Consider the following 24,890-nt stretch of genomic DNA (forward strand, 5'->3'; position numbering starts at 1 on the left):
AGGCATGTGTCACTTTCTTCTAAAGGTTTGAAACACTAATCTCTGTCACCTAACGTTTTAATTCCATTGTTACCATCTGCTCAGACTGAAAAGCTTTTTTAACAATACAGCCTTGTGTCCTTCACGGGCAACAAGGAGCTTACCAAAATGGCAGTGTAAATGCCATCTCTCTGGTCACTGTCTCCTGATCATACAAATCCTTCAATTATATTTTTGCCCAGCTATGCAGATGTGGGGATTGATACATGGACATATGTGAACAGAGCTGTCTGTCTCTGTGATGGCACCCATGTCAACCTGTCTGCAAGTAAAAAGTATGGCCATCTGCCCAAGAAAGACTTCTGGTGTAGCGTTATAAAAATAGTTATGCTGTCAAAGCATTTTTTTTTCTGGGAACTTTTGATTGAATCTGTTAAATTTAAATGCATGTAATAAGGACTGTGTTAGTGAAATGGTGTTTTTACTGCCAGCTAGTTAAAGGGGGATGAGCCAAACCTCCAGCAAGTAATTATTCTGTCCCTGTTTCTGCAGGAGGTTGGAAGACTGCCATCTTAATACTATTCTTGCCACGGCCCTTTGTTTGCTTAATGATACTATTGTTTAATGAATGGCCACACAAGAGGTTCTTCTTCTTTTTTTTAACCAGTGCTTTATTTTTATTTTTTTAAATAATAGCCACTTTATAACACTACAAATGTGCAAATCAAAATATACAACGGGAAAATTGAACGACTCCCCAACTCATTATTCCTCCCTCTCACAATCTATCTGGGACTATGACGATCAGCATGAGCTGCAGCTTTTCTCAGTTGTGATTCACCATCCATTAGTGTCAGGTGAGATCGTTTAGTAAACTGATGAACTTCAAAGAGTTTGGGTTTAAGCCTCGCTGGGATGCAAGATTAGGTCAAAGTCAATATGTCTTCCCACTCTTTTCCGCAGGGACGTATGTGACGCAAGTAACAGCCACGGATGCAGATGACCCTACCTATGGAAACAGTGCCAGAGTCGTATATAGCATCCTGCATGGCCAACCGTACTTCTCTGTTGACCCCAAAACAGGTAATGTGCTCATCTTTGAAGAGTCAGAAAATAACCTTGTTGTTTTTGCTTTCTTTTTTTCTTTTTATATAAGTCTGTGGTGCAGAAAAATAAGGTTGCTCATTAATCTTGATTGGGATGATTTGATTGTCTTCTCATCAACGAATATATCAGAGGAATAAAGTAGGACTAAGAACTGACCCCTGGGGGCGCTTCACAAATCAGTGTGCCACAACAGGTGTTCTCTTGTAGATACTCTGAATTATTTATTTGACAGGTGTGAAATAAAAGGGTCAGGGGTATCAAACGCTGCACTTAAATCAAGTAACACTGATGTTAAACATTTATAAACACATATTAGGATGTGGAAACAATCAGAATTCCAGTAAATGTCACATAAACAATAGTTCTGCACCAGGAAATTAAGTTTCAACACTGTGGCTGTACAATAGAATCAATGACTTTCTTTTGACCGACGATATTAAAGGTGACTTGGTGAACTTCCTAAAGGAAAGGTTTGACAACGTGTGGTTGCATAGTCTATTGTTTACCATTTTAGGCAAGGGCATACCAGACTAACAGGAAACTGTCTAGCTACCATGAACTGTATATAAAGATGGACAATGTGGCTACAAATCATCTCTGGGAAAAACATTTATTAGTGTAATTTTAGGCCTTGTCCACATGAGCTCAGGTGTATCCAGAGTTTTGGGAACCCAAATTTGCACATTTTTGAAACCGTTCCGAGAGGTCCCAGAACAACATGCGCATGTCCCATGTATTCTTTTCTGTTTTTGGCATGTTCCTGTGGTAGCGTTACAGCACCCAAGCATTTATACTACAGCACGTTCAGTGGATATGTGTGGACAATGGTGGACACACACATTGATTAGAAACAATGATTTTTTTCTGTGTGGAGGTAGCCTTAGTTTTTAGTTGGGTCCCATCAACTGACATGGAAGATGCGGGGTTTCTGACCTATACTGCAGCCATCAAAAGGGGAATCCAGATGTTTTGGTCTCACCACTCACTTTGGTCTTTCGGGGAGGTGTCATGTTGTCTGTCTAGGGCTATTGAAAACATAGTCTTTTCTTTAATGTAACTGAGTTTTGAAGGATATTAGGATAATAGAATAGGCCAAAAAGACAAAACAAATGTTGGCATCTAACCAGTGTAGAGTGGTAAATTAATGGCAGTCAGCAGAGCATATCCACTCCCCTGCTACTCCATGATCCCCATGCAGTTCATCCTAGTATTGCGTGACACTCAGTTACCGCATGTTGCCAGGAAGTGCTGCAGAAGGAAGCTTAAACACCCCTTACTCTTTTGAGATGAACAGTTATCCAGCGGCAGGCGCCTGAAAAAGGATGTCGCAAGCTCAAGCTCCTGCAAAGTGTAATCCATACACAAGCCATGTGTGTTTTATATATAAAAAGGGTAATCACTATTTTTTGCAAATGGATTAGAATGACTGGTCAACACATAAAGTGAAAGTCTGTACTGCATGGATTCAAGGAGCCAATGCTGTACTGAACACAAATACTCTGCAGAAACAACATTTACTATTCTCCCTTATTTACCCATGCTCTTTCCTGTAGTAGGTGGATGTTGTCCTGGGAGGAAAATAGCACTAAAAATGATTGTGGAGTGGCAGATGACTGCTCTAAATCTGAAATACCTACAGGCCGCCAGTGTTTGCTGGTAGTGGGCTGCTGTTGGCTTACTATCTGGGACAGTTCAAAGCGTATGAAAATAGGTTCATACATATCACACAGCCAGATACGGTGGAATCTGTTGATGATTATGCTGCTCATCCCAGAGCTTTGCAGAGCGCACACTGTGACTGTATTTCAAACTGACGCCTAGAAAAAAAAAAGAAAAAAAAAAGCAAACTGTTAAAGCAAATGTTTGCCCTGCTGGGTCTGCAGCTATCTCCAAATGCACATAAACAAGGGGAATAAACACTGGGAGGTAAAAAGGTTGACGAAGGGGAGAGGGACAACAAATCGCCATGCAAGTCACAGAGAGACATTCCTCATTGTCTGAAAAAAAAGTGTTCATACATGTTAGGGAATTTTAATGGGACATCCTCGCCATGTTAAATGATATAAGAGAAGAGGCAAGTGAAGACCAACCTATGCTGCCTGCTTCTTTTTAGCCTGCCAACCTCCTACTGACCTAGCTATTAATCTGCAGTACAAACGCTCTCTGATCTCAGGGTCTCTGATCCTCAAGTGAATCATTATATGGCTTCACCAGAGCTCCCTATTGAATGTCAAGTGTTTCCAGTTTGTGAGATGACCTCTATTTCAGCCCTGGTCAAAGGCACATGTGTAGCTTCTAACAGGAGTGTGATCTTTTCTGATGGAAATATATAATTGTGCATTTTTGAAGAAAAATTGTGCATCAGATGTATTTGTGTGAATTGTATTTTTCAACAGTGTTTCTCTTTTTGCCCATCACTGTCTCCCCTTCTTTCCTCTATTTCTTCTTTATTGTTTGTATTTTTCATCAATCATGGTGCACACCAGGAGTTATAAAGACAGCCTTGCCCAATATGGACAGAGAGGTGAAGGAACAGTACCAGGTATTAATCCAGGCCAAGGACATGGGAGGCCAGCTGGGGGGGCTGGCAGGAACCACCACCATCAACATCACCCTCAGCGATGTTAACGATAACCCACCCAGGTTCTCTAAAAGTGAGTTTAATGATTATAAAATATAAAATAAAATACTTAACAACAATGACTTCCTATTATTATTTTGTATTTTATTTTATTATTTTTTGTTGTTGTTGAATGATAATGATTCAGATGACCTGATGCGGTTTGCATATTTCTTCTGATAATGAAATAAACACTCTGCAATTACTGCAGGGCAGGGGGGTGTTCATCACATCTACTCTTTGTAATTGGTTTTCATTATTTGTCATTACGTGCTGTCGTAAGCAATGGCCTGTTTATCAAGTATGATTGCATCTACGGCTACAACTCCTGGCAAATACACCGGGCTCGGTGTTATTCCACTCATCGGGGCATCCTGCTATATTTAGATCAGATTTGAACATGTTGTTGGTGCCGCATCAAGGATTGAGTCAGTGTATTTAAACACTGTATTTAAGTCAGTATTTTATATAAGCAGATTAATGCCTGTGTTGTTCACCAGGTCATGCCAGAGAGAGAGAGAGAGAAACACTAATGCTGAAAAAAAAAATCATTGATCTGTGAAAGCTTCTCTCATTTACGGAGCATAAATATTAAATTGTATTCTATGCCAAAACAGCTAGTGTACGACAGGAAAGCAAATAAAAAAAAATACTGCTCTGTATTTGGTGCAGTCTCCTCAGGTTTTTTAGGTGACACCAGGCGGTCTCCTCTGAATGTAAATACAGGCAGTGAGACGGTCAAGCTCCTTTGGCTGCGAGGAAAAAGATGATATTTCCATAATGCTGTCACAGCACAGAGGTTTGGGGGCAAGTATGCCGGCTCCTCTGCCCTGTCCCAAATCCTCTCTTTGTCTTCTTCTCTTTTCCATCTACAGAGAGCTTAAAAGAAATGAGTGGTGGAAGAAAAAAAAAAACGTTATTATATTTCTGCATGAATCCACCTCATATCTGTGTTTTCTTCTGCCGTTATTATAGATTATAATTGTGAGCTATCAATCCTCTGATGTAAATCCCGCAGATGTCAATAGCAGTGTATATAGGTCCTGCATCTGGCTGGGATTAAGCCAGTTAACCCTGCTGTATAAAGGGAACAGCTGTTAGCCTCTAATAACCTGAAAGTTTTGGCACTGCAAAGAGAAAAGTTTTTGTCCCATCCTTGAAAGGACATGAACCTAAAAAAAGGCTTTGCATGGTCCTTCAAAAGTTCTTGATTATTTATTTAAATTATAGCACTCAAATTCAAAAGTAGTCTTCGGAACTATGTGAAGAATTTTCTCCATTAAACAGATGATGGATCAAAACAGTAAAGGGGGAGGTCCGACGGTCAGGCTGGAGTGCCAAACAGAATTTTACCCATTCAGTCATAATGAATAGCCCAAAAATAAACACTGTGTAGCCTTTATTAAATAGCGCCAGCTACAAAATGAATGTCACATCGATTTCCTGACATTTCCTTAAAGTGAGGAGGGAGTCACAGACGTAATTACCCTAAAAAACTGTTTAAGTCCTTAGAATTCTTTTGCGATGCTACTAAATTGCCTCTTGATGTCACCAGGTGCAAACATCAGATAATTCAACAGTAAAGTTCTCATTACTCCTGCACAAGAAGAGTTCAAACAGAATGTCAGCTCTGTGAGCGGGGAGGGAAACAGCAGAGAAGATTTATTTCCATCCGCTGTCAGGTATAAGTGGTAATCAGTCAATCAGATGTTTGTTTGTGTGTTTGTAGATTTCTTCCTCCAAGTCCTCGGCAGTGATTTCTGCTGTTAGAAGTATCAAAAGGATTGAGACTCCTGTGTTTGTCGGTTTCACAGGTTGAGGCAGCCAATTACAGGGAGCCTTGATGTCCAACAACGTCAAAAAATGAATAATATCATGCCTATAGCTACAGGCCTGACTTCAGACAGGGAGAATATCGGCTGCTTTCGTCGCCTGTGGGTGCACTCAAAGAATACACGAAGGACAGGAGATGTCTGGTTCCATCTGATGTCAAGCGATGATTAAAAAAAGGAGCCTGAGTCTGGTCCTGATGTTGTTTGTTGACAGGTTTCTTTCATCTAAGAGTTCCCGAATCCTCTGCGGTGGGCTCTGCTGTCGGGAGAATCAAAGCCCACGATTTGGACATTGGAAAAAATGCTGAAGTGGAGTACACTATTGTACCAGGAGATGGAGGTGCTATGTTCGATATTACCACCAACGAACACAACCAAGAGGGGATCATCATCCTTAAACAGGTAAGGAGTTTTCCCTTGGTTGTTTTATTCATTCATTCTCTATATGATTGGATTTGGGCCTGGATGGTTGGTTAGATCCTCATGATTGTTTGTAATGATTGAAATGCAGGGACTGTATTAAATGAACACTTGTAATTTATAAATATCTCACATTTCAACTTGATACATTTTATTATACTTAGCAATGTTCTAAAATCCTATGTAGACTGTGTATAAAGATGGATGACATGGCACCTCCCTAAAAGTGAAACCAAAGCATCTTGATTGCCCTCTGGTGGCTGGCTGCAGTATAGTTCATTAAGGTCAAATCATGGACTGCTCAAAATATCTTGCTAATGGCTACTGTCCTGTTGGAAATAAGAAGCCATCTTGGAACTAGTTTTCAAAGGTCTAAAGGTGAAGCCGCCTCATCATCATTCCCTGTTCACCGTTCAATAACTGATTATATACAAACATATAAAAAATAGCATTTGGAAACAGATAAGCACTAGCTTACAAGCCATAAACCATCTCTGGGTAAAATGTATTTAGCCAGCCACAAAGGGGCAACTGTGATGTTGTGGCTTCACTTTTGCAGAGTGTCAGCCATGACATGATTTAAATACCTTGTTAAAGCACCAATGCAGCTTCACCTCTCGACCTTTAACTACACAGACTCTGGTTCCACGATGACTTCTTTTTCTATGATAGGAGCACTCTAAGGTGATATATTCTGGTCTCACTTTTGTACAATAGGCAGAGGCGGTTCACCTTTGCATACAGTTCATGGTTACTTCCATTTTTCTATTCTGGCCCTCAAATATAAAATACATTAATCTGTAGCAGGTTTGCTGCTCCATCTACTTTTATCACTAATGTTGTGTATAGGTTGATCCTTCTTCATCTGTACTTCTTATTCTACTTCTTGTCAAGAAATCACAGTATCCAGTTTACAAAAAGTTATGGTACATTCAGCATAGGTCAACTTTCAAATTCGGATTTTGAATAAAGTATCTACCTGCCCACTTTTCCAGAAATTTGATATGGACCTTGTATTTATATATTGGTTCTCATGTCATGTATAATGGCCTAAGTATCAATAATAGCTAGCTACTACATGCAAAAAAGACTGCTCTCTACTCAAGGCTTAGAGAAAAATAAATAGGAATTCAGTGGAAGCTACCATCAATTGGGATAAAGACATGGGGAAGGAATGGAATTAATTAGATAATAAAAGCAAAAATTCTTTTGGAGAAAAGAAATTGAGAGTGGCAGTTGGTATTAGTGCAGTGAAAATGTTGCTGCTGATGATGCTTAAGTGTTATAATAAACTGGAAAGCTGGCCAATAGAAACATGTTTTTATATGCCAGTCTACATACAGAGACATGTTTTAGGGGGCTGTGATGTAGAGAATAGCACAGTCGCTCAGGACACTTCTATAAAGTGCTGTGTTCTAGCATTTGAACTCTAGTGTTTCTTTCATGTTGGAGAGGCTGTCTAAATCCTGTCCAAAACTTCCAGATAAACAGAAAAAACAGGAATATTGTACCATAGGAACCATCAGCTTGCTCTGCTCACTATAATTTAAAAATAGAAAAGGTATCTCACATGACAGGGAACGAGAGAGGTGGGATGCAAAACAACAGGAAAAAAAAAAACATATTGCAACTATGCAGACATATAAATAAACAGCCTAGCTCAGCCACTTAGAGAAAGACACATACTGATTTTTATATTTATAAAATTTTTATTTTCTCACATATTATGTCATACAGACCTGCAACTCTGCTTTAATAATAATACAATAATGTGTATCTATATATATATATATATACATATATCTGTCTATTTGTCTATCTTCTCATATGAGTCATGTGCCATATGCTTGCAATAGTAACTTGGCACACCAACCCTGATATCGCAGGATAAGGTTACATGTATAGAGAACTAAATAGAATATAAAATAAGTAGCAATTACTGTGCTTGGTAGAACCTGGGTTTCTAATTCTTCATAAATCTGTAGCAGCAGGAGGCTTCAGCAGGACAATGCTGGACCTGTGATCTGTGCGGTGTTGCTCTCGGCTTGAGACCTCGCTTGTCCGTTCCGTAGAGCACAGTTCAGAGCAATGGCATAACTCTCTCTGAGCGCCTCAGTGTGCTATTTAAAGCATTCTCTCAGCATGTCATGGCTCATTTACTATGCCATATGTTCTTTTTTGCTAAATGGATTAATACATCGTCTGCATGGTGACCCACAGCAAGGTGTCTGGGTCTTCGATTGTACTTTCTTTGAACCACAGAGCGAAAAGTGTCTCATTCAATGTCAACTTTTTTTTTTACCACATATAGTGTTTGTGGGGCTGTGATATCACTTTCCAAAATGGCACATGAGCTCTAGTGATATTAGAGAATTTTATTACTCCCTGGGATTAACCCTGTTGAGATCTACCATCTAATTTTCAAGAGGGACTCACAACTGCCAAAGGTGAAGAAAAAGGACACTGCAGCCGCAGACCAGCCAGTGTAATGAGTGCTAATCTGCTAAAAAGCTGTACTATAAAAAGGCTCATTATGCAATCAGTTATTACTTTTGCCTATATATTAAAAAATTAAAAAAGTTCTGGTCCAAAATTCAGCTCATTTATGCTTCATCATGACTCTGTGAATAAAGAAATGATAGATATTACATTTTATTTCAAATATACTTCAGTGCAGATTTATATGGTCAATTCAATTTATGCTTTTTTAAATTGTGGATGAAAGGATATTGTGACCTAGAAGAGGTCAATATAATAAAACCTATCAGATATATTTTTCAACATAGTCGCCTCCCGCAGCATCACTTCTAGAGATTAGCATCCCAGATCACTAGAAAGTAGTGTTTAAATTTGGTATATTGTGCTGGACAACGGCAGCCAGCTATCCCATTGGAAATGCACCACTCTTGTTGATGGCGTCTCAGAGATTGGTGAAGTTACTTCCTCTAACAGTGTGACCCTTTTAAATGTTCATCCACCATGAGCAAAAAACAACACCTTGATGCAACCCTCACTAATTATTTAGAGACTCTGGTTGATCCATTGTTGCTCTAAAGATGCACCTTAAAAATTGCAGATTGTCTCCTGGTGTGTGTGCAATGACAAGGGGGAGAGTTGTCCATTGTAAATTGGAAACTGTTAGGATATGGTACCAACCAACAGAACTCACTGCTGATCTTAAAAAAACAGTATTTGAAAACCTCACCTAAGGAGGAGGGTGAAACAGCTAAATGTGTTTATAGAGAGATAGAGTTGGGTATCATCTGCGTAGTGATAGAAATGGATCAAATTTTCTGAGGATATGTCTATGAAGGATATATAAATCATGAATACTAAAGGGCCAAAGACTGAACCCTGAGGCAGAGGTGACCTACAGTGCTTCAAGCTTTTTATACTAGACCTCACCATTTTAGAGGCTCCTGCAGTTTCCTCTCTTGGGATTGTTCTTATGGTGGACCAATTAACGGTTACAACTAATCAAGAAATTTCTCAGGATCCACCTTTAAAATGTCTTTTTGACATGCTGAGACGAGGACCCAGAGAGCTGAAACCTCAGTCATTTGGAGTTTAATGTGGATATGCATGTTATCAACTTCAAACTTTCTGCATTATCACTCTGACTCTTGAACTACATGTAATGAAAGCTGTATAACTCATTTCCTTCCACCTAAGGCTACAAACTTATCAATCGTCCCTCATTGCAGTAAAAGCTTTACAGCTGCCTTACGGAAAAGTCAGTCAGTGACCTACTCATTAAAAGTATTCCCTCATTTATGTCTTTTCCACTCTGCTGTGACCCTCCTCTCCCCCTCCTCCTCAGGGGTATGCCTGGTTAAAGACTTGAAAATCCATCATGTCCAAATACACTAAATAGAAATAATATCGTTCTTCCAGCCACAGGCTTGACTGCAGAAAGCAACAGCGTGATAATATTTCTCCGGACATTGAAAGCATTCAGCTCAATGACAGCGGGTGGGTAATGTGCATTTATGAATGCTGAATTCGCAGAGAGGCTCAGTACAGTGTCATTGCAGTTTCAGGGACCGAGTCATAAAAGGTACACATACTTTATAAATTACGGCAAGCATCAATAAAAAAGGGTATTAGCAGAGAAAATAAAACTTCCATTAGACTGATTAATTACCTACATTTTGACTTAATTAGAATCAACATCTAACTTATACAGAGGGCTTCCTGTGGCATGAATTATTATAGATCAGCCTCATCTTCATCTGTTAATTTCCACTGTCATTTGGAGCCACAACTAACTAACAATAATGCACACACACACACACACACTCCTGCCAGCATTTGATTAAAATGTATCATCATGAACAGCTGCCATTTTTTTTGGCTCATAGCATCTGAATGTGCCATGTAACAGTTAAAACAGCATATCATCTAAATGTGTTGTTCTTGGTAAGTGTTACCCACACAGAGATGCACTTGTATGGAATTTTCCAAATTTTCTTTCTCACGTGCCACAGATACAAGCTTTCAACCTGCTATTGTGTTACGCTCACAGTCGGACTTGCTCACACAAGCTCCTGCACGTTGATACCTTCACACTCGGTTCTGCATTTCCCTTTTGGCGGGATGCCACAGACCCCCGCGGGGAGTTTAAATGCCATTTGTTGTCAGTGGTATTGAGAGTCAGAAAAAAGACAGAAAGAAAAAAATTGCAAAGCAACTGCACTATTTTCTGACTTTTATTTTCAGATTTGGTTAAGTTTATGTATTAAAAATATTTGGTTAGATTTCAGCAATGGTCATAGTTTTGAGTTACACAATTGTTCCACATCATTACAGAAATTCCATTTTCATGGCTACCATTAAAGCACTGATTTGATTGGACACTGCAAAGTTATAGCTTCACTAATAACTCATAAATATGTCTTATCTGCTTATTTATTTTCAGTGGTCTCTTATGTTTTTTTAAAAAAGTAATATAAAGTCAAGGTTTTATGCTGAATTTTGAGCTAAAGTTATAATTTAGATTCTAATCTCAAACTTCCTCCACGGCATTGCATCTCTACACAAAAATTCCCTTCTGGAAGATCAATTGGATTTCTCATTAAACCCTGCAAGGAAAATACTTTAAACACGTCTGTTTTTTTGTCACTCGTTTCATTCGGGCACACAGCATACATTTCATCTCATTGCAAGAAGTAATGACAAAAAAACCTGCAACCTTTTCTATCTGTTTTTGTGCCTTTCAGGTTATTTCTGATGTAACTATCTAAAATGTTCTTCGGGGGAATGCAAATCCACGTTTGTTTTTCTGATATATCATACCGAGGTGTTCGTTAACTGCTACATTTTTAGTACATGCCCCAGCACACAAGTACACAACGGTGTGTGATCCTTTGATCCCCAAAAATATACAGCTGAGTGAGTAATTGATTCCCTGCTTAGTGTAAGCGCTCCTGCTGTGCATGGGTGTAAATTATACATGTGCAGGCGTATATTCTGCATGGGCGATTATAGACATAGATCTTGCTATAGTGACCTTCTTATTGACAGTAATAGAATAACCAAATGAGACAGCCAGCAGTTCTGATGTAAATGAAGACAGTTATTTGTTTACATCGTGTATACCCTTGATTGATGGAGAGGACGCATCTCTCCTTCTATTGTTTTACATCACAGGTCCGATACTTTGCCACAGCAACAATGAAGCATTGTGTTGTGTATTCCCGTCAGTGTTCTGCACAAAGCCATTGTTGGCAGGGGACATTTTGAGCCCCTTTAACTGACCAAGTCTCCCAGTGGTGTAATTTACCAAACAACATGTGCTCCTGCTCATGTGGGATTGTGATATTAGCAGGACATGGACAGAGTGAGAAAGAAGAGGAAGAATGAGCTGTTCTCTGGAAAGGTGTTTGAGGTAGGTAGCCACAGATGAAGGCTTTATGAGTTGTATGCAGCGTTCCCAGAATACTGACCCGCCTACAGACTTGTCTTATTTCAGATTGGTGGAATATCCCCAGAGACAGGTGTGCAAATGTGTGCAGACAGCCACCTCGCTTTCCCTCTACCCCTCTCTCCCACTCTCTCTCTCTCTCTCTCTCTCTGCCGCTTTCTTTTGACTTCCCTCCTCGCATTGAAAAAACACAGCAGGACAGAGACGAAAGCCACATTGTGCTCAGAGCAGAGTTTGGCAGACCCCAAATTAGAGACTCGGGAAGGTTGGTTATGATAAGAGGATCAGGCTGAGTAATGGGTTCAAAGGATGATCATCTGTTTCCCAGTCTGCCGATACAGGGGGAGAGGGGGTAAAAAAAGAGGCACAGAGGCACTGAGGGGGTTTGCACATCCCATCTGCAAAACATAAGATTATGAGAGACAATAGGTAAATCCACCAATGAATTCCCAGGGAAACGTGCAGACAAATGTGTGCATACAGAGTGACATACTGTATATGAAAAGGAAAGTAAGAAGGACACAGCTGCATGAAAATCCTTCAATGTAGAACAACAGCACTCCCACACAGGGAGAGATCCAGCACGATAACCTTGGCTTGTCGGAGTGCTAAAACAGTTTTTCCGTCAGATTAAATGTTGTTCGTCCATTTGCATGTTTATTTACCTGCTCCTGGGAAAAGAAAAGATGGCAGATACGCATAATTGAAATGTACTGTTCCGAGCCTAAAGGAAAGGCATTGTTTAATGACAGCTTGTGTGGCATAATATTTGCTGGCTCACATTCAAGGAATCCATTTTAACACAGGACTATGTCCTCACTGTACAAACTGAATGCCCCTCAGTATAATGAGCATTTGCTGCAGACCTCTGGCACTCCTTTCCAAATCCTTTGCCCCAGTGTTTCGGAGGGGTTCAAGCAAACACTGCAGAGAAGTGTAGGTGACTTGTGAACTGCAGAACTGCACATATATGTAGTTGAAAAAAACAACATATTTTAAGCAGCACTGCACACCAAAACAGTTGGTGGTTGCTTGGATCTTTGGTGCACAAATGAGCTGTTATTTCTGAGTGGTTGTGTTGCTAGGGTCCAATGCCTGTTGATTAGTGTGGTTGCTATGATTTGCCAAAGTTGATATATTGTTCATAGGTTGAATCAGAACAGGCCCATTAATTGCAGCACTGCAAGTCTCTCAACCTGATTTTCTCCCAATGGCCAGCTCAACACCTTGCACAGGAGCTCCGCCAACATGGGGGTGTGAACGGGAAAATGAAAGGCATATTGTGTTGTCATTTGAAAGGGTTGCCAAAGTATTCGGAGTTGTCAATAGGGACCTGTAAGTGCTAGAAAGGAAAAATAAGCATCTTTATTTACATTTCCGTCGTCTTGTTAGGAGTTTCTAAATTCAGAATGTGAATTAGAGAATGTACAAAGGCGTGGATAAGGTGTCTACAACCAACAGGGTACTGCCTGGTTTCTTGTCTATTGTTCCAGGTGGCATATTGAAGGTTTCTTAAGACCTTAATCAAACTTGTGAAGCAAGAAGATTGCAACCAGGATGTTAAGATACAAAACCTGTACACATTGTTGTTGCATTCTACAGTATCCGTGGGTTCTACTTCAGACCAAGAAAAGGTCTCATTTACAGAAGCATGCATGGAATGAATCTATCATGGCCAGGCCTGTCTTGAAAAGTAGATTAAAATAAATAAATAAAAGGTATATGAATAAAATTTTAAATAAAGGTATATAAAATACACAGGGACTGACAGAACTCAGCCACCTTAAACAAGTTCTGATGTTTCAGCACCATAGACAGAGGCAGCAAAAGTGAGGTTTAAAGGCTTCATGCAGCACCAGACAAGCTTGATGATTTGATCTATTATAAAGGTATACGCACTCAAGTTGATGATATGCCACTGCAAACAGATTCCTTTATGAACCAGGTAACACCAAAAATGAGTCGATGAGTCACCCAGCTTGCATAAGGTGACATTCTCCCCAAAGAACAGGTGATTAATGTTAGATATATGTGTGTGTATATATAATGAACGCACAGATAGCCTCACATCAAAAGTGGCCATATTTAAGACATCCTCAAAGTCAACTGACAGTATTAAGACAAGAAGCCTTTGTCATCCTTCTTGCCATCAATTAGGGGTTAATTTTACTAAAGCCATAAAGTGACTGCAGTCTAATTTCTCTATCAGACATGTCATTACTGGGCTGTTTGAACAGTAAATCATTTCAGAGAATGGACGCCCTTACTGCATTTCAATCTTTCTGTGATACTGCCAGCAGTACAATAAAAGCAATGGTCAAAGGACAAAAGTTGACTGAAAGCCCGGAAACAGTGAGGAATGTTTGTGAATACTGAAGAACGCAAGGACATTTCATACAGTATAAAGTAACATGTCCTCATCTTATTTCAGACATATATATATATATATATATATATATATATATATATATATATATATATAGAGAGAGAGAGAGAGAGAGAGATTGCAGAGATTTTATATATGTATGAATATATGTATATATATATATATATATATATATATATATATATATATATATATATATATATATATATATATACATACATATATAAAATCTCTGCATGGCCTTAGGGTAATTGGAGTGTCTTATAGCTTAAAAGCCCATGATACCATCTGCTCGAAGACAGGAGTTGAAACTAATGTATTGATTATAGTACTGAATGTTCCAGTGGGAGGTGAAATGAGTTATTTTAGGCCTTGGCGTGAAAGGAGTCAAAAGAAGGAAACAATACCTCCGAACAGCAGGAGATTTAGGTGCCCAACACAAATGAATAACACCTCACCAAGAAACCAAGCAGGGAGCAATGTGTGAGTACGTATGCACGAGCTGTGTGTGACTGCATTAGTAGGGAGTTGGAGGGGTGGGGGAGTGAGTGACAAAGAGGCAGCCGAGGTGTTATGGGAGTCGATGAAGTGCCTTCTCTCCGGTGGCCTGTGGAGGCGTGGGTGTAATAGATTAAACTAGTGTCTCGGGGCTCATCCCATGGCTAACCCTGTCCTATTAAGAGTGGCAGTCTTTCACAGTCAGCTGCGGTGTGGACAGAGCTGCTGGCGAGGCTTTCGGATGACAGTCCACTGTTGTGAGCCCTGGACGGATGGAGATGCTCCAAGGCAGCCAAGGACACAAACCGATGTGACTGATGGCAGCACAATAAAGGGAGCATCTCTTCTCCACAGTGTTAGGACCCCCTGGTATTCAGAGGAACATGAAATGGTTCTCTGGGGCATGTAAGCTTTTCTCCACTGATGATAAGCTCTTTGTGTTCTGCGGTCAGTTGACTGCTGATGGCGCAATAGCGGTTAGAGGTCCTTAGTATTCTTCTGCATGGCCGAGTTTTGCTGAACTGTCAGTCAATGACTGCAATGACCTTATAAAGAAGTTGCTCATTCAAAACAATGATATTTGCCCAGTCTCATACCACTTAGTCATAATTGCCTATCTCTGAATCTCAGTGGCATTTTCTCGTGAATTGGCTTTGCATCCTCAAAAATAACGTTTCAGCTTATTGAGCATTATTAGGACTATTACAGCTTATAGTCCAACAGGCATATCTTTATGTTTCCAGTGATGCATCATGTAGGATCAGAAGGTTTAGGTCTAATAGGTGTAATAGGACAAAAGCATCCAGACACTGCCTAACGCTGAAATACAGAAATACATTGGCTCACCCAGCTGTGTGATATTCTAGGCATGTTTGGCTTCGCTTTGATTTTCTCTCTGAGGATAAATCACGGGAGGGGGTGTTAATGATTCATAAGTGGTATTGTAAATATATAATACTGTGGTTAAAGGGATTTAAGGCCACTTTGCATATCACAGATTGAACAATACTGCAGGATTTTTCACCTATTAAATCTTCTGCCTTTTCAGGTAATACAAGCAAATGGAACCAAGCCTGCTAATGACTTGCCGTGCTGTGATAGCAATTCCTTAATGTGCTAAAGCTATCCTCCCGTATTAGTAGGTGAGCATATAGGTGAGGTTTTTAGTGTATTTAACACCGCTATTGTCATACTGAACTGAACACACAAACAAACTGAGAGCCTATTAAAAATGCATATCATCCTGCTTCTCTCATCCCCAAAATAACCACCAAGCAGGAAAAAAAACAGCTGCAACTAAGACTTTACAGAGAAAACTGAGAAGAAGGGACCAGGAGTGAGAAATAGATTTTTATATTATCTCTTTACAAATGTGAATCTGCTGATGCATGGGCTTTTCCATGTGTTTAATACAGTACCTGTGAGACCGTGTTGCCGTGATTAGTCCCCTCTTCTAAATTAACAAATTCCCTTGCAACATAACAGGTTCAATTGGCAAGAAGAAAAAAAAGTTCCTTCATTCAGTATCACTGCCAGTGCAATGAAGGTGCACATTTACATATCAAAGGGCGCAGCATCATGTCTAGAATTTCAAGTGCGTTCTGTTGTGATGTTGAAGAGCAGCAACACTGACATGAGAGGAACTCAGTCTGTCCTCCTTACAAATTCCACCGTTGATACACTTCCTTGTTGTGTCCGCAGTAACCCATGAAAGGTGCATAACAACTGAGGCTATATAATGAGACACACTTCAAACGTGTAATTGAACACAAGCATAGGTGCATGCAACTTGTTTTAGAATAATATATGTGTGGATATGGGTAATATTTGCTGGTTCTGAGTGCAGAAGTAGGTCATCCTCAAGCAGGAGGGGGGAAAAAAATATAAAATGATACATGCAGTAGAATGAATGTCCATTTTTTTTAACTTCATGAGAAATTTCCCCTATGGCCTACAGATCTGATTTGATTCTCCCTAAGTCAAGCGTTGACACATTAGCACATCTTCTCATTAACTCTGAGTTTCTCATTACCCCCTCCTGGTCCCATTTTATTCCAATTTAAACATAGACATCCCAGGCACACTTGGACCATCATGGGTCTCAGACACATTTAAAAGGCAGTGGAGCTCTTAACATTAGTGTTTAGCAGCCATATCAGAATATGTAAATCAATCTGTGGAATTTTCCTGACAGTTAATCATATGGCTGTCCATGCATTGTTCCGTCTCCCTCCTCCATTTGTTGAGGAAATGAGCAGCACTTTGTTCCGGCGAGTTCATCGTTCTAAATTTAATGACAGCCTTACAATCAAAACCTTTCAATTCTGATTAAATGCTATAGTAGTGAACACCTGATAAATATGTCAAATCAACTTAATAGAATTTTATAAGGAACAGAATATTATAGTCAAATATTGTACAAAATAATGACGTGCAATCTCTGATGTTGCCCTTGTTACCATACTGCATATGTAACAATCCCTAAAAAACCTATAAAAGAATATCATCAACAGACTGTGAAGAAGTATACCTAAGACACTTTGTATTCCCTGATGCGTTAACAAGGGTGAAGATTGACTAATGACATGCATTACATGCATTAGCGTATTCTGAATAAACCTGTGATGTACACTTGTATGGCAACTTGGTGGCAACAACTCCCATGCCATCCAAGGAAAATGTACCCAAAACCATATAGAAGTATTAATATATATTATCTATTGACAACACTTACTTTCTTATTATTATTAACATGCTAAAAAATGAAGAAATCACAAGCAGAGCCATTTATGCAAAGAACCCCAAGGGCAGAGTTCACAGGCAGGACTGGTGGAAAAAGCAGTAATGGTAAAGCTCAGAGATGCAGACTAGAGAGACATTACATGGCAACATGTGTTAATTTGATTATGGCTTGCCACAAATATGACCTTAATAAGGCTCTTGTATGCTCATATGTCAGTTACTATTGAAGTATGTAAACATTGTTAATGAATGCCATTATAGCGCAGTACATCATGATAAAAGTGGCTTATGTGTCTTGAATTCAACACCCGCAGCTGCCCCTATAAAAAAAACAACTCTTCTTTAGGCATATGTAGAAGAAGGAAGGCGTCACTTTCAAAAACACAAAAATCCAAAACAAGACAAAACCGGCAGCCAAAGTGAGAACAGACTTGGAGAAACAAGGAAGACAGATGAGGAACACAGGAGAACATCACAGACAGGTGCGACATGCACACACCAGTTACACAAACTGACAAAAGACACACAGACTCAATACACATGGTGAGGGTAATGAGGCACAGGTGGAAACAATGAGGGCGGAGCAGCCAATCACAAGAAGAGGAAGTAACATGAACACACGAAGGAAAGAGTACTATCAAAATAAAACAGGATGTATGCTATAAATACAGTGATAGATACACACATTGTAAGTCTGACAAATGCCAAAAAATGAAAAAAAAGCCGTAAGCTCTAAGTATTGCTTCAGTGTCAGAAAGTCATAGAAAACTAGTCACTCTTAACATTCCTGAATCCACCTACACCTAAATAATATTTCTCGTGCTCAACAGTTTCCAGGGGTTATTTACGCAAAAGTAATTTGTCAGCTGGAGTTCCGACACACCAGCTGTGCCTGCTTGCAGATTTGTGTCAAAACTGTAGCAAGAAGTGCGCGTGTGGAAGAAGGAGCATTCCCCCCACCACCACACCCCACAAGACTGTCTTCAGCTTGCTGAAGATTACATGAAAATTAGACAGTTATAAAGGGTGAGTTTTTGGGCCTGTACCCTAATTGTGGTGATGCAGCATGTTGAGATGGAAAGCATGAGCTTCTCTACATCCCCAGTGAGATTCTGGCTAATGAGGCCTGGTGTACACCTCCTGCTGTCCACCTCCCCAGCATCGCCTTCCCTCCTCTTTCTCCACCTGTGCACGTATTTCAGCTGAGCTATGCACGGGGTGTCTGCAGGAGCAGGTCCAGGCTCAGTATGATATACAGAGCAAGAAGGCCTATTATTAGGTATTTCAGTGTTATTTGTTTGGGTTCATTCCTGCTGGGGTTTGAATCAAATAAGCTCTATATAATGACAGCTTTTTGATGACATTATTGATACATTTATTTCTCACTCTTTGAGGAGCAAAGTACACTGAGCTCCTCTTCATACTAATTTGAAGGAATTCATGCGAACCAGCAGGAATCTGAGCAATAATAAGCACTGCACATTTTTGGCTACTTGGTAGGTGTAAATTGGCAGCCAGTCTTTTGGATTGATTGTGGGGTTCTGCATTTGAATGACACCCACAATGAATGCGGTTTTAACGTGGGACTGTTGCTTCGGGAAGCTCGGTCTTCTCTCTGTATTGTCACTTCATGAAAGTGATTGAAAGGGACAGAGTGTATTTCCTGTTAAAGGATCTTATAGCTGTGCCTATCCAGTTGCATCTGGTGCACTGTAATCAAACCAATCATGGTGGTTGATGGTCAATGATTGCTTTCAGATTGGCTTGCCTTCACATAACACAACTTTTTTTTTCCTGCGGACACCTGCTGTAGCTGCAAGACTGTGAAACCATGGAGATGGAGTAGAGACGGAGGGCTTGAGAAGCATCTGCTATCACTGAGAAATCATGACTGCGTAGCCTCTGATCATAGTGGTTGGACTCTAATTAGATCGCTATTTCATGTGCATTTAATTTGGACAGATGATTGGTTGCATTTATCTTGCGTCGCAGAAAAACACTTTTTTTTGTTCCCCCCTACCTTCCCGCTCACATCCGCTGTCTCTTCACGTAAGTGCATTTCGCAGTGCTATTACCAGCTGTTTTCACTTGGTGTCTTTTAGAAACAACTTGTCATGGAAAGCCCAGGACCTGAGGCAGGGAGATAGCATTCCTGCCGTAGTGGCTACATGTTAGTCAATTTGAAATACACAGAAAGGAATGTCTCTCATGTGACTCCAGGGCAGCGAAGCGTGACCGACTGCAAGCTCGCCAAGTATGGTTGGTCACACATGAGAGGGCAGGAGACAGGCAGAAGCACGAACACGGGTGTCATTGCTGTCGGATGCATGCACCTCAGCCGCAGACATGCCGGGGATGCTGATTCCTCCTCTCGCTTTTGACTAATTGACCCTGAGCTGATATGTCAGAGGCTCATGGAAGGGGAGGAGTAGGAGGAACATATGAACCTCTTAAGCTGTTGTTTAGAGAACTCTTGTAAAGGGGGTGAACTGAGTAAGTGCAGCTTGACTTTCTCGCTCAGAGGTGGTTAAACATTTAACCTGGTCAGGACCTACAGTACTGTAGGCGTTTCTCATGGTGCTGCCTGCCATCAAAATCAGCATGTACCTAGGTAGTTTTACACATGCACATGTCTTCACCTTGTCCTTTTCAGACATTTGAACAACAACGTAAAAACACATGGATTTCACCCAAACACTAGAATTTGTTGGATGCGATTTGACTGATGTTGACATCTAATAGTTGTTACTCACGCTTGAGAAATGGTGGAATAACAAAAGTGAACCTAGGGCAGATGTGCTGTCAGCACGGATGCTTGCTGGGCTTTCCCTCAAAAGCTCTTAGCTCCCTACTACAGAGAAAGCACGGGGTACAATTGATACTTTTGTTGGAGGCAAAAGTAACTGTATTGTTTCTCCTTTGTTTTTCATAGCCCCTGGACTATGAAACCAAGAAGGCATATACCTTTAAGGTAGATGCTGCCAACGCTCATCTGGATCCCCGATTTCAGAGCTTTGGGGCCTTCAAAGACACGGCAACAGTGAAGATTAACGTTTTGGATGTGGATGAGCCCCCGGTGTTCAATAAGCCCTCCTATTTGATGGATGTGTATGAGGACACTCCTGCAGGCACCATCATCGGAGCAGTGACGGCACAGGATTTAGACGCCAGCAGCAGCCCAGTCAGGTATAGTTGAACTCTTTCATACACTTCTGTACTTCTGCACATGATGGCGTTTCCATTCCACACATCCTTTAAAGTTTGACTTTTAATTTCTCGATAAAACTCTTTTCTTCAATCTAACACGAATGTCATAAGATGTCAAGATGTCCTAACCCTAACTCTAGAAACTAGAAAGCAAAAATGAAAATGCATTGCAGTTTCCTAATGATTAATCATTTAGTTTTTCCCCCTTTGAAAAAGCAAGTACTAAAAATAATCCAGTAAAAATAGTTTGTCTGCTCCAACCAAATCGTACAAGCAGGAACTTAAACACCAGAACAGCAGAAAAAATTTTGTCGATTTTCAAAATAAAATACCACAACAAGATTGGACTCAGGGAGGCAGGTTGTAATACTCCTGGTTGGACTTCAAATCATGCTGAGGACAGAAAAACAATATGGCACAGCCAGAATGCAGAGCAAATGTACCTGGTAGGACCTGACCTTTATCAGTAATCAGTAAAATGGCAAAGAAGCTTGCTGCAGATCAGAGAAGTCTGCCTTGCCTTAGCATCACTGTATCAGAGTCTAGAACACCTATAGACAGGCCTGAATCTGAAGGCACATTACCATCTTGAGACGACTGTCAAGCCAAATATCCTGTTAGTCCTGTTAGGATTAAAAGAAAGAAAGAAAAAGCAAGCGAGAGAGAAGCACTATGACAATACAACCAATGATTGAAGGTCTCTAATACATTCATCAATGCTTCCAGTCTTTATTCATCAGTGTCACTGTACCCTTAATCTTGAGAGCTGTGTCAGTTTAACTAATCAATCCACTGTATGTAGAACATTTGACACTGTCATGTAGGATCATCTCTTGGCAGGGCAGTGCTTGTTGGTGACATTATGAACACAATATTCCAGCTTTATTAGAGGCCTCATTAAGCTGATTTGAAGCCGATATGTGCACTCTTAATAATGAAACTGATGTCTGAAGTCTCAATTTGAGTGTGGAGATGTTATCTGACTGAGTTGCCTAACAGAGGCAGACAGCTTGATGTCTGGAAAACTGTAGTTTTGGTAGGAATAAAAAAACAATTCAAATAAAGTTGACTTGTTTCTTGGTGCTACTTGAGCATTAAATGTGTTCATAATTTTAGAATATTTGTTTAACTGAGATTGACAAATCTTTGTGGTACATTTTATGGCAGTTTTAAAGGGATTGTTTACTTTAAATCAAAGAAAGATAGATAGATAGATAGATAGATAGATAGATAGATAGATAGATAGATAGATAGATAGATAGATAGATAGACAATATTAGCGTATTTCACTGAGAAACAAGCTGACTGAAAATGAATGCAAATCATTTCCTCATATATATGCCCAAATCCTTATGTGCCTTTTTAAAGTCTCCCAAAATGTACAGGTCCTAAATACATCATAGCTGCTGTCTCCTCTGTAATTATCAGGTGAGACATTTTTACATCACCGCTCAGTTTTATAGGTCTGACATGCCTCGCTCTACTCCTGATTTACACTTAAGGCGAGCCATTCTTTATCGCAATCTCACAGCCACAACACACACATATGCACGCTGCCCTGTTTTATAACATTAAACTTCCGTGGTGGATAACAATAGACTGTCCTCTGTAAAGACAAAAAGAAGTGCATTCTTAAAAATGTATGAGGAGCCTTTCGCTTTTTTAAAAATACGTTAGCTTCCTTTACTCATCCAGATTGCTCCGCTGTAATGGCTCTTCGAAGATAAATCACAAGTGTGAGTGTTGCACAAAAATGGTAAGAAAAATACCTGTTGCAAGGACAGTGGTTGTTTTATTATGAATATTTTATTCCATAGAAAACAAAAGAAGAGCAGCAGCAGAGATTTGTACAGCAAAAAAAGAGCTAATGTCCTCTATTCTGTAGATTTCCACTTTGTCTCTGTGAAGCACTTAAAATATTCATCAATACCACAGCTGACATTGTTCATTTGTGCGCCTTCAGAGAGCAGCCTTACATTCTTCACATCACAACAATAGAACCAATGACCCATCATGCATAGGGAATTACGCTTTTAGACTTCAGACTCTGCTATTTAGTGGTATAGTGTCGACTTATCTCTAGCTGGGGAAACAAAAGGGCATCATGAATACTGCATTGTTGGCTGATTCCCGAAGAGCTTTCTTAAAGTTTGAATGAGTTTTAAAGACTGAACTTCTGCCCTCTTTATAAAATTGTGACACCACAAATTTCAAGATAGTCCCGGTCGTTCATTGAGATGAAAACAGACACATGACTTTTCATCTCTTTGAAAACAAAAGTGATTTTGCCCACTAACATCCTGCTAATGGATGCTGATTGGTCAGTTCAGATTAGGACTGATTGCTACATCACCTTTAATGACATTTGGAGTCTTCATATATATATATATATATATATATCCCTATAGTGGTTGAATGTGGTAAATGAAAACAACAAATACTGCTATAACAGGACAGGAATTCTAAAAAGTGGGCATTCTTGTTTCCAAGATGTTTACTGTCAGAAGCACTATGAAGCTAACACAGAAATAAACGAGGAAATAAAGGGTCACAACATGACCCTTTGAAAATGCCAACACATTACAAATAAGGTGCAAAATTTGCTAGGTTTATCTGCATTAGCATCAATAATTTAACATTGAAAAGCCCATAGACGTGCTAACACATTAGCATCACAGTCGTTTTATATTTCCAAAGCATAAATAATATTTATCCGGTGAGAATCACAGAAGAGTTTAACATAACAGTAAATACTACTTATAGACACCACGTGCTTTGGTTCAAGTGAAGAAAGTAGGAATAAGTAGCGAAAAACGGCATCATGCTTTACGACTGAGGGAAGGTTTACAGAGTACTATGGCAAGGACAAACAGCAACAGATTGCACCTACCTCAGTCAGACTCAAAAAGAAATTGTAGAAGTAGTAGTAGAAGAAGAAAAACATCCTTACAATCTAAAAATGTAGGTCTGGTGCAAACCTTACTAAACAGGGACTGAAAGAGAAATTAAAGAGAGAGCATGGCCCAGTATGAGTCATAAATGATCTTGACCTGTTCTCGCTTTAAAAAAAAAAAAAAAAAAAAATCAAGAAAAATCAAGTTAAAACATACCTTCACCTTTTTTCTTTCTTTCCCATGTGTATTATGTGTAATGTTCAGCGAAGTGAATTAACATCAGTTCAAAGCAGGAGATAACACTGTAATTAATTTTCATATCTACAGCTGCCAGTACTGAGTACATAGATCTTTAAGATATGTGCTTTCCTTTCACAGCTGTTCATGAGCTCTGCTCTATTTAAAGATAACTTAAAGATTGAAGCAATTACAAGTTTTTATGTTTTCTCTCGCACAATATTCAGTGTGAGAAAGTGAGGATTTCTTTCTAAACTGAAGTTGTGCATTTTGTTATTCACTAGCTCTAACAATACCCCACTTTTCCCCGACAAAAAAAAAGGTTTAAAAAAAGAAAAAATGCAGCACATTGATCGTTTGAACTCCAGATGGGAGTTTGGCTGTAATATGTATCAAAGAGACTTACACTAAACTATTTTGACATAATCATGTTCACATCAAGGCCGCATGCGCCACAGGGTTAAAGAGAGGACGTGGACAAATGAAAATTTAAACAGAAAATGTGATTTTTTTTCATTTTTTGCTAGAGTGGGTTTTGCTACGAGAGTCATTACAGTAAAACGAGGGTGTGGACATACATTATGCCTGTTTTTCTTAATGACTGAGTCAAGTCCAGTTTGAGGCTCTGTAGTGTAAAAAAACAAGCAGGATAAATATTCATGAGAAATCGCCTTTTAAGATCAAATAGCTCACCACGAGAAAGAGAAGTTAAAAAAAAAGAGCAGAATGGTGTCTTAGAGAGGCTGTCCACGCTCAACCCCAGGAGAAATTAAGCATCGGCCCTACGGAGGGTGCCCACGAGCAAGGCACTCCTGCCCCCACCGCCCCCCCAAAAAAAAAAAATCTCTGACCCTGCTTGTGAAAGGGAATCAAAGATGACAAACACGCTTGTATTTTCTCCTGATGGGACTCCACTGACTATCACAAAAATTATTAATGAAAAATGGCCTTTTAAGATCAAATAGCATGGGATGATGAATGGCGCTGTCATTGGCATGCGGTTTGCTTTCAGATCTCTCGTGTATTTCATAGTTTGTATTCAGAA

At 39.7% G+C, this 24,890-nt stretch overlaps 1 protein-coding gene across 1 annotated transcript in view; it reads left to right on the forward strand.

The window, feature by feature from the left end:
• LOC114453052 (cadherin-12-like) overlaps positions 1-24,890 on the forward strand; it is a 79,922-nt gene that overhangs the window by 42,889 nt on the left and 12,143 nt on the right. The window contains exons 4-7 of the mRNA XM_028432692.1: positions 943-1,062; positions 3,573-3,740; positions 5,753-5,940; positions 20,440-20,693. Of these exons, the coding sequence (XP_028288493.1) occupies positions 943-1,062; positions 3,573-3,740; positions 5,753-5,940; positions 20,440-20,693 (730 nt within the window). The remainder of the gene's footprint in view (positions 1-942; positions 1,063-3,572; positions 3,741-5,752; positions 5,941-20,439; positions 20,694-24,890) is intronic.

Source organism: Parambassis ranga, chromosome 20 (assembly GCF_900634625.1).
Source record: "Parambassis ranga chromosome 20, fParRan2.1, whole genome shotgun sequence".
NCBI classification, from domain to species: Eukaryota; Metazoa; Chordata; class Actinopteri; family Ambassidae; genus Parambassis; species Parambassis ranga.